This window comes from Aptenodytes forsteri, unplaced genomic scaffold, assembly GCF_000699145.1.
Source record: "Aptenodytes forsteri isolate BGI_AS27 unplaced genomic scaffold, ASM69914v1 Scaffold55, whole genome shotgun sequence".
NCBI lineage: Eukaryota > Metazoa > Chordata > Aves > Sphenisciformes > Spheniscidae > Aptenodytes > Aptenodytes forsteri.
This window is the reverse complement of record NW_008796063.1, coordinates 6,402,212-6,410,965: the sequence shown is the minus strand read 5'-3', so window position 1 is coordinate 6,410,965 and position 8,754 is coordinate 6,402,212. Positions and strand designations below refer to the sequence as shown.

Here is an 8,754-nt window from a genome sequence, read left to right as displayed (position 1 = left end):
AGGTTGCCCCGGCCATCGGTCCTGAGCACCCGTGGGAGCTGCTGGGAGGGCAGAGCCTGCTGCAAGAGCCCTGTGTGTGCGTCACTCACTCCTCCGGACAGGCTTTAAGGAGGGCTCGATGCTGCCCTGCCTGAATTTATAGCTATGTGCTATAGGTCCTTCCTCCTGGGTGGCCTGGGGGTGGTATGGAGGGGCTGGTCGGGCAAATAACCCCCGTGCCCTGGCTTTATCTGAAAGCAATGAGGAGGAAAGGCATGTCTCCTGCGCTGGTGGGGCTGAGCCTGGATGCTCCCCTCCTCAGGATGGGGGTCAGGGATCTCTCCCCCTTTACCGGCGCGCACAGCCAGCACTGCAGAGGCACTGGTGGGGGGCTGCGGGGGCTCACCTTTCCTTTCTGACTGCCCCAGTCCCACAGGGGCTGCCGCTGAGGTGGGGATTTGTCCCGGGTGCTTTGGGACACCGGGAGAGATGTGAGCTGGGAGTCCGAGCTCTGGGAGCCTGCAGATGGAGGGGAATCCCTGGCAGAGTGAAAAGCCCCGTTTGCAGGTGGCCTGCCTGAACACAGGTTTCACCGCTCAGTTTATCTTCTGCTCAGTGCTCGCTTAGCATCTCTAATATCCCAGGGAGTGAGCGTAACAGGTAGACACTGCGTGGCAGGTACCTGCAAGGTGTCTGAAAACAGCCAGACTGGATGTGGCACTGGCGCAGTCCCGTCGAGGAGCTGAGTTTTGCAGCTAGTATTATTCTCTGTGTCTCCTCGATGCCTTTGTTTTGGAAGCAAATGGCCCTCTAACTGCATTGAATTGCCCGGCTACCTTGCACAGCCGGGATCTAATTACCTCTGGAGCTGGGAGCCCTGTCTCCAAGCGGCACTGAGGCTTTTGTTTTTAATTACTTGCTCCGCCACGTTCAGAGTGTGACAATGTAGGGGAGCCTGCCAGGACCGGCTGCTGGTGCCACTGTGCTCATACCACAGTGGCTGGGAAAGCTAATAGGAGTTGGGATGTCTTGGGCCAAGCATCTGTGGCACGGCGCTGGGTCAAAAACAGAATAAATGGGTCTAGCAATGAGCACAGCTCTCCACCGTGTCCTGGGAAGCGAGCTGGATCACATCCTTCCCTATCGTGATGCTCTGACAGAGGGAAAGCATGGCCAAATCCATCTGTACGGCCCCAACGTGTGGCAGGGCAGCCCCCAGACAGAGCAAGGAGCTGCGGGGAATGGGGCACAGCCGGCTTTCGCCTCCCTCCCCATGCCGCAGGCTATCTCCAGCCTCCTGTTAATGTTTACAAGGTAGGTCTGGCGTCGTCTGTCCAAAGACCAGATCCCTCCCCGGCTCTCCCTGGGATCCTGCTTCCTGCTGGCCGGGACAGGGCCGCAGGACGGTCGCAGGGAGGAAAAACCCGGCTCCCCACTGCCTCCGTAACACTATCGGCCCCGCTCTCCCTCCAGCCATCTCTGGCTCCGCTTCCCTGCTTGCGGGCGCAGGTACGCTGGGGTGAGCTCCTGGGACCTCGCCAGCACGCCGCTGCCCCGGGCATCTCCACTTACAGGCGGCTCCTGCCAGGCGGAGGTGGGGGGGGGAAGGTATTTTTAGGGCTGTTGATCTGACACCAGCCGAGTTTCCTCTGCTGTGAGGTTGGGGTTCGGGGAGAGGGCAGGAGAGGAAGCCACCGGCTGAGCTCCTGCTTTGGGTTCCGTGTTTAATTGGACCGAGGTCATTCCCTACCCCTCTTATCTGTGGCAAATATTTTCTTGCCTCGCACCAGTTCATGCTTACAGTTTTACCCCTAGGTGATAGTTACCCAGCAGCTAAAATCTTTGTTTATTAACAATGCACCAAGAAGCATCTATATTGTTAGAGCTCTGCTTGCAGGTTGTTGGGTTGTTTTTTTTAAAACCGCTATTGTTACACTTGGGAAAAAGCAGCTTTCCATAGATTAGCAGAAATAGAGGCCAAACATGGCAGTTTATGCATCTGTTGGCCTTGAGATATGAAGCTGCCCTATAAATAAGAGCGTATTATTAGGTTGGTCCTTGCTGTCTGGAGCTGCGGGGTACACGGTGCCCATACGCCCTGGCCACCATCTGCGCTGGGAATGCTCGGTGCCTTGGGGAGACCGGCTTCAAGGAGGGCAGACCTGTCGGGGAGATGCTGGAGCACTTCAGCATCCCCGAAGGGCAGTAGCTCTGCCTGCTCTGCCTGCAGCATGGCAGGCTTGCTCCCTTGTGCTTAATTCGGGTGCGGGAGGGACCACTGGTTTCCCTTCAGTTCTCGGTATTGGCATTGCTGGCACACCGAGACCCCCATGATCCCGAAATGGCCGAGGCTGGCCAAATGCCCTGGGTGATGCCAAACCTCTGGCCTCTTGGGCAGCCCTGGGGTTTGCCCCCAGCAGGCCACGCATGAGGAAAGGAGCCAAATCTGGGGGGGGGACCACAGGGATCCCAGTGTTTTCTGGGCTCCCGAGGAGGACATCAGTGTCCTGATGGCTCATTGGTAAAGGGCTCTTTATTATCATGGGTGAGGGATGAGTTTAACCCCTAAGTCTCTGGTTCCTGATAGAAAAGGGTCCTGAGCCACACGTGTGAACTCACAGGGACACAAATGCAGGCAGGTCTTTCCCTTTCAAGCAGGATAGTGACCCCTGAGGAAACCAGAAGTAGCAAGGCTGGGAAGGAGAAGCGTGTGTTTTGGGGGACATAGGGACTGCATGCACCTCCTGGGAGAAAAGAGGGTCCACTCTTGAAGAACGTTTGCATTTTCCTGCTGGGAGAAGCAGACCCAACCATGGTGAATAGGCTGGTTTGGGTGATGGATGCCCTGGAAAAAGCCTGGGGAGATTAACCTCAAAGGAGGTTTGTCCACACTGCGTGTGCTGGGAAATCTGCTGGGAGCTTCCCCTTCACCAGCTTACCTCGGTCCTGCCTTCCTGTGCCGCTCCCCTTGCCTCTCTCTCCCTGCAGATGAGTAATGCCACACATGCCTTGCCCTCTCCCATGGCGCCCAGCGCCTCGGAGCCCGGCACAGCGGCCAGGCTGGCCTCAGCTCCCCCATCCTCGGCCCTCATCCTGCTCACGGCTGCCCACAACGACTCTGAGGATGGCCGGCAGCTCTTCCTGACCACGACAGCGGCGCAGGTCATCTCTGGCATCTTCGTGTGGTCAGCGCTCATCATCACCTTCTACCAGGTACAGGCTGGAGCGGAGATGGGGCTCAGCACTGGTGTTGACGGAAGGGCAAAACTATCGATTGCCCCCAAGTTCATGGCAAATCACTCAGTTCCGGATAAATATTTCCTCCTGTTGCTGCCCGGAGGGGATATCTCCGCTGTCGGGAGCCTGGTGCTGGCAGCTCGGGAGGGTGGACTTTGCCCACGCACTCCCCAGGCGGCTGCCAGAGCCGGGAGAGGCTACGGGGCATCGGCACTGCCCGGAGGCAACACCCAGCGGGGTTTCTCATCTGGCACGCTGGGGTCTGTGCCTTTGGGGTGTGTGCCGCCGGCTGCCTTGAAATGTACTGCCAGTGGGCATGTTTTTGGGTGCTGCATGGATCTGTGCTGCTGAAGGCAGCCCTGGGGCAAGCTGGTGCCTCCGAGCACTGGGACATGGCTGTATGGGGGCTGGCACAGAGGAGGGCACACTCCTCGCACAGCGCCAGGGAAGGGACCCAATTTCCACGTGTTTTTGTGGAAGGGATTGCTCTGGGGACCAGGATGGAGCCTGTCTCACATGTCTGTTCACTGCGGTGGGTCTGTGGTGGAAAGCCAGCGGTGCTCTCATCCCCGGGAGGAGGGTCAACATGGGACAAGCCTCCTGCAGCCCTCTGGGCTGGGGGCACCTCTGGTTCCCCTCCTGAGCAGTGGTAGCCACAGCTCTGCATGCTGGGCACTTTGCAGATCTACACGCACCTGAGGAACTACACCATCCCCAAGGAGCAGCGCTACATCATTCGCATCCTTTTCATTGTGCCCATCTATGCCTTCGACTCCTGGCTCAGCCTCCTCCTCCTCGGCAGCCACCAGTACTACGTCTACTTCGACTCGGTGCGCGACTGCTATGAAGGTGAGCGCAGCCTCTCCTTGGCAGGGAGGCTGATGGCAAAGCAGGGCTCTCATCCTGCTGACCTGTGTCTCTGGAGTGTCCTGGATTGCACAAAGTGGCAAACCTCCATCTCTTTCACTTCCCACTCTCCCTTCCTCCGTAGAGAGGTCTTCCCCTTCCTTCTCCATCGGCAGCAGGGAGGGGATGCCCCACGGGTGGGGGGCACCAAGCTGGTGCCTTTCTGCCGCCTGCCTGCAGGCTCAGAGGGACCCCAGTGTCATGCTCCTGGGGAAAGAGGTTTTCTGGTTGCCTTTGGGGTAGAAATGCAGCTTCTCTAAAGTGGAAGGTAGATGTACCTAAGAAATTGGGGAGTTGGGATGTTTTGAGGTGCAGGGGAAGCTCATCAGGGTTGAGGTTGCTCTTCTACCTTGTTGCTCTCCCCCTGGGGAACAGAGGGGTGTGGGCACGTGTATTACTTCAGGTATTACTTCAGGTTTGGAGTGTACGAAAAATAAGTGATGGGGATGTTCAAGAAAACTGTTCAAGACCTGCTTCTTGCTGGCCACCAGCCGCTTGTGCTGCCCCTTAGCAATTTTGAGGTCCTTCCATGCAGACGGTCCCTGGCCATTGCACTCCTGCCTGGGCTTGTCTGGGTGTGCATGGAGGCCAGCTCCACGAGCACTGCTGGGACGTCCAACTGCTGCCACATGCAAGCAGGAGCTGCTGTGTCTGCAACAAATCCTGTGCACATGGTGCGGTGCCTCTGACTCCGCTTGGAAGTCAGATGGATTTGACCTGCTGCTCCTCTCGCTGGGCTCCCACCCACCAGTGTCCCAAATTCTGATGCTGTGCCAGGGTGGATGAGAAGACATCTGAGGAGGAAGGGATGTAAAATGTAATAACACCCCCCTCCTGGATCTCCATCAGCCCTGCTGATCATGTCTGCCCTTGCCTTGCCAGCTTTCGTGATTTACAGCTTCCTGAGCCTGTGCTTCGAGTACCTCGGAGGTGAGAGCACCATCATGTCAGAGATCCGAGGGAAGCCCATTGCGTAAGTCCCAGCATCCCACAAGTTACTCGGCCCTCCACCCGCCTTCCCTATCCAGCAGCCCCAACAGCATCTCCTCGGCTTCTGCTTCCAGGTCCAGCTGCTTTTATGGGACCTGCTGCCTTCAGGGTATGTCCTACTCCATTGGGTTCCTGCGCTTCTGCAAGCAGGTGGGTACCCGACGGGGTGCATCAGCTCTGCTCCCCTCCAACGAGGGTTCTCCAGGCAGCAGGTCCCTTCCCCGCTGCCCTGCCGAGAGGGCTCTGCTTCGCTGCTCTCCCGAGATGCTCTTTTTGTGTTTTTTTTTTTCTCCTCTGAGAGAGGCAGCTTACCCAGCTCGCAGGCACCTGGCCAGCAGCAGGGTGCAGCGCTCGCTGTCCTTGCCTCTGACTCACTGCTGAGTCAGGGTCTCCTCCCACTGCAGAGCTGAGATTGCCATCTCTGTCCAGTCCCAGGTTAGCCTGGACGGCTCTCTAACTCTCCAGGGCTGCGCTGCAGGCTGAATCCTGGCACAGGCCTGTCCCCAAGCCACCCGGTCCCCACCCTCGGAGTGGCTACGCTGCCTTTCAGGAGCTGCCTTTTGGGAGCCCTGCTCCCTCCTGTCTGCAGACCTTGAGCTGGTTCATATTTCACCCTGCAGCATTGGTCACTCCTGTGATGGAGAACTGCTCTCTCCTCTGTGTCTCTGTCCCCAGAGCAGAAGGGTTGGCTCGTGTGGAGGGGCTGGGGGTGGCAGGAGCTGCAAGGAGAGCAGTGGGACATCCCTGCTGCCCCCGGGGTGCACCGTGTCTCTCCCCTGTGCAGGCCACACTGCAGTTCTGCATCGTGAAACCCCTCATGGCGATTGTCACCATCATCCTGCAGGCGTTCGGAAAGTACCACGACGGGGACTTCAAGTGAGGATGCTGGGTCAGGCTGGGGAGGGTGAAGGGGACAGGACGGGTCCCTGCTCCATCACAAGGGACAGGGTGTCCTGCCAGCCCCCTGCCCCAGAGAGCTGCTCCATGGGTAGTGAGAGCACAGGGAGCACGAAGCGCCGGGGAATGGAGACTCACTGCCCCCAAATAAGAAAGGGGCAAAACTCCTGTGAGCCATAATAAAAGAGGTCGCACCAACAGAGGAAAAGCTGAGAGCGGCCCCCTGCTCCCCCCTTTCTCCCTGCCTCTCCTTCCCCTCCTGGGCTGTGCTCTCCCCCGTGGCAAAGCCATGCACTTCTCCCCCTCCATTTCTTCCTTCTTTGCCTCTGGTTGTACTTGCTTCGCTTCCCACAGCCCAGGGCAGCACCTTGCTCTCTCTCCCCGCAGCGTCCAAAGTGGCTACCTCTACATCACCATCATCTACAACTTCTCTGTCAGCCTGGCACTTTACGCCCTCTTCCTCTTCTACTTCGCCACCATGGACCTGCTGCGCCCGTTTGAGCCGGTCCTCAAGTTCATCACCATCAAGGCAGTCATCTTCCTCTCCTTCTGGCAAGGTGGGTCCCACGATGGACAGCCAGCACTTCTCCTCCCATAGCCCCACCCGACCCGGGGATGCAGGACCAGAGCTGATCCCTCTCCCTTCCCCTGCACAGGGATGCTGCTTGCAATCCTGGAGAAATGTGGGGTGATCCCTGAAGTTCAGATCATCGATGGGAAGGAGGTGGGAGCTGGGACAGTGGCTGCTGGCTACCAGAACTTCATCATCTGCATTGAGATGCTCTTTGCTTCCATTGCCCTGCGCTACGCATTCTCCTGCCAGGTGTACAGAGAAAAGAAAGAAAACTCAACAGGTAAAACTCTTCCTCTCTTCTTCCTTCCTTCATCGGTGAATAAGGAAAGAGGAGGCACTCCCCCTTATAGCATTACCAATGGGATGCTAAAAGCCACCAGAGGAGTTTCCTTCTCCTGTGCTCCACGACTCCCTTCTCCCTCTTCCCACATGATACCCACAAGCCACAGCGAGTGGATAGGAAAAGATACCTTGGTGTGGATGGGCAAAATTAGGGGATTATGGTATTACGGCACATGCTGCTAGAGAGGTTTCATCCTCTTTGAAACATGGAGCTGGAGTTGCCTTTCTTCTCCTTGGCGCTCGCCACCACAAGCTGATGTGGCCCATGATGAGGCCCTGATCTTGAATTTCTAAGGAAAAGTGTCACACCAGTCTTGGAGCGCTTGAGCTCGTTGCCTGTCTACCCTCCTGCTCTCCCTGTTTTTCAGCAAACCTTGCCCCGATGCAGAGCATCTCAAGTGGGCTGAAGGAGACCATAAGCCCCCAGGACATTGTGCAGGACGCAATCCACAACTTCTCGCCCGCGTACCAGCAGTACACCCAGCAGTCGATGCAGGAGGCAGAGCGCAAAGCGCCGGGGGAGAACGGGCATGTGGCCTCCAAGGTGGAGGGACCAAGCGGCAGAAAGAGCAAAAACATTGAGAAGAGAGTGCTGATCCTGTCGGATGAGGAGCTGTAGGAGACGTCAGAGGGGACGGTGACACTGGAGAGGTTTAAACCCATGCAAATGGGAGCTGTCTCGAAGTCAAGACAACCTGGTCTAATCGGAGTATCGAGAAGCCAGGAACTCTATCCAAAAAGCCAGTCTCTCGAAGGGAAGATGCAATAACCCAGGGAAAGGTTAAATCAAATAGTGCCAGCTTCTGCTGTCCCATCTCTACTGGTGTTAGGGATGAGGCTGTCTTTGTGCCGGTGACTAAGCAGCCCTCAGTTGTGGCCTGGGCTTTGCTGCCCCACTGCCAGCGTCTTGATGCCAGCCCCATGTCCGCGCCCACGCTGGGGGATGCCAGGCATGGAGGGGAGCCGGGCTGCAGGACAGACCAGCCGCCCTCGCCCTCCTCTTACCTGCAAGCAGTGCTGAGGCCTGAGAGAAATGCTTTTCTCAGCACGGTTCTGCTCTAGTTTCTCCCAATTTGAGTAAAAAAAATTATCTCGAAGGGCCCCGTGGAGAAAACCAGCCCAGGAAGGTGACTTCACTTCACCTCAAAACCCGGTAACGATTGAAAGACGTCATTCCTTATTTTTACATCTCTTCCCCTCTCCTTCCCCCAGAAAAGCCTACATAGTTGTGCAGAAGACCTCTACCAGGGAGGAAGAATAAGTCCTCCTCTTCTCCCTCCAGCTGGGGATGCAGCTGTCTGAGTAACTCCCCCAGGAGCAGCAGCAGGACCTCACTCGGGGCTAACATGGGGTCTCACAGCTGCATTTCTGAGAGCTGCCGGTGACAGAAGCACTTGTTTATGTCTAAGCCGACTTATCTCTGAAAGGATCAGAAGTTAAAAGGGATTCCAGCTTCCTTATCAGAGTCTTTATTAGGGAACCAGACTGTGACTGGTGGTGGTAGGAATGCGCTTATTGGGAACTGTCTGTTCCTCCTAACCCCTTGCTATTTACCGTCCCTGGGCTTTGCCCAACCTGTGGGAAGGCAGGCGGGAGCTGAGCCCGGCTGGGTGACGGTGGCAGGGATGGAGAGGAGCTGGGGTCTGCTGCCGCTCGGGGCTGGACCACTGGCAGAGGAAGATACTGCATGGAGGGATTTTCCCCATATCAGTGATGGAGAGTGCACATCCTTCTGTTAAACTTCCTGGTTTTGTTTTGTTTTTTTTTCCTAATTTTTAGTCCAATTTCTATTCCCCTGTTAATCAGATGATCCCTGGGAACTTACTTAG

The 8,754-nt window shown here is 56.9% G+C and overlaps 1 protein-coding gene across 1 annotated transcript in view; it reads left to right on the top strand.

The window, feature by feature from the left end:
- TMEM184A (transmembrane protein 184A) overlaps window positions 1–7,544 on the top strand; it is an 8,834-nt gene extending 1,290 nt beyond the window's left edge. Inside the window, 8 exon segments of the mRNA XM_009286390.2 lie at window positions 2,968–3,192; window positions 3,900–4,065; window positions 5,005–5,095; window positions 5,187–5,262; window positions 5,897–5,988; window positions 6,397–6,566; window positions 6,666–6,863; window positions 7,294–7,544. Of these exon segments, the coding sequence (XP_009284665.2) occupies window positions 2,968–3,192; window positions 3,900–4,065; window positions 5,005–5,095; window positions 5,187–5,262; window positions 5,897–5,988; window positions 6,397–6,566; window positions 6,666–6,863; window positions 7,294–7,544 (1,269 nt within the window).
- The last annotated feature ends 1,210 nt before the right edge of the window (window positions 7,545–8,754 follow it).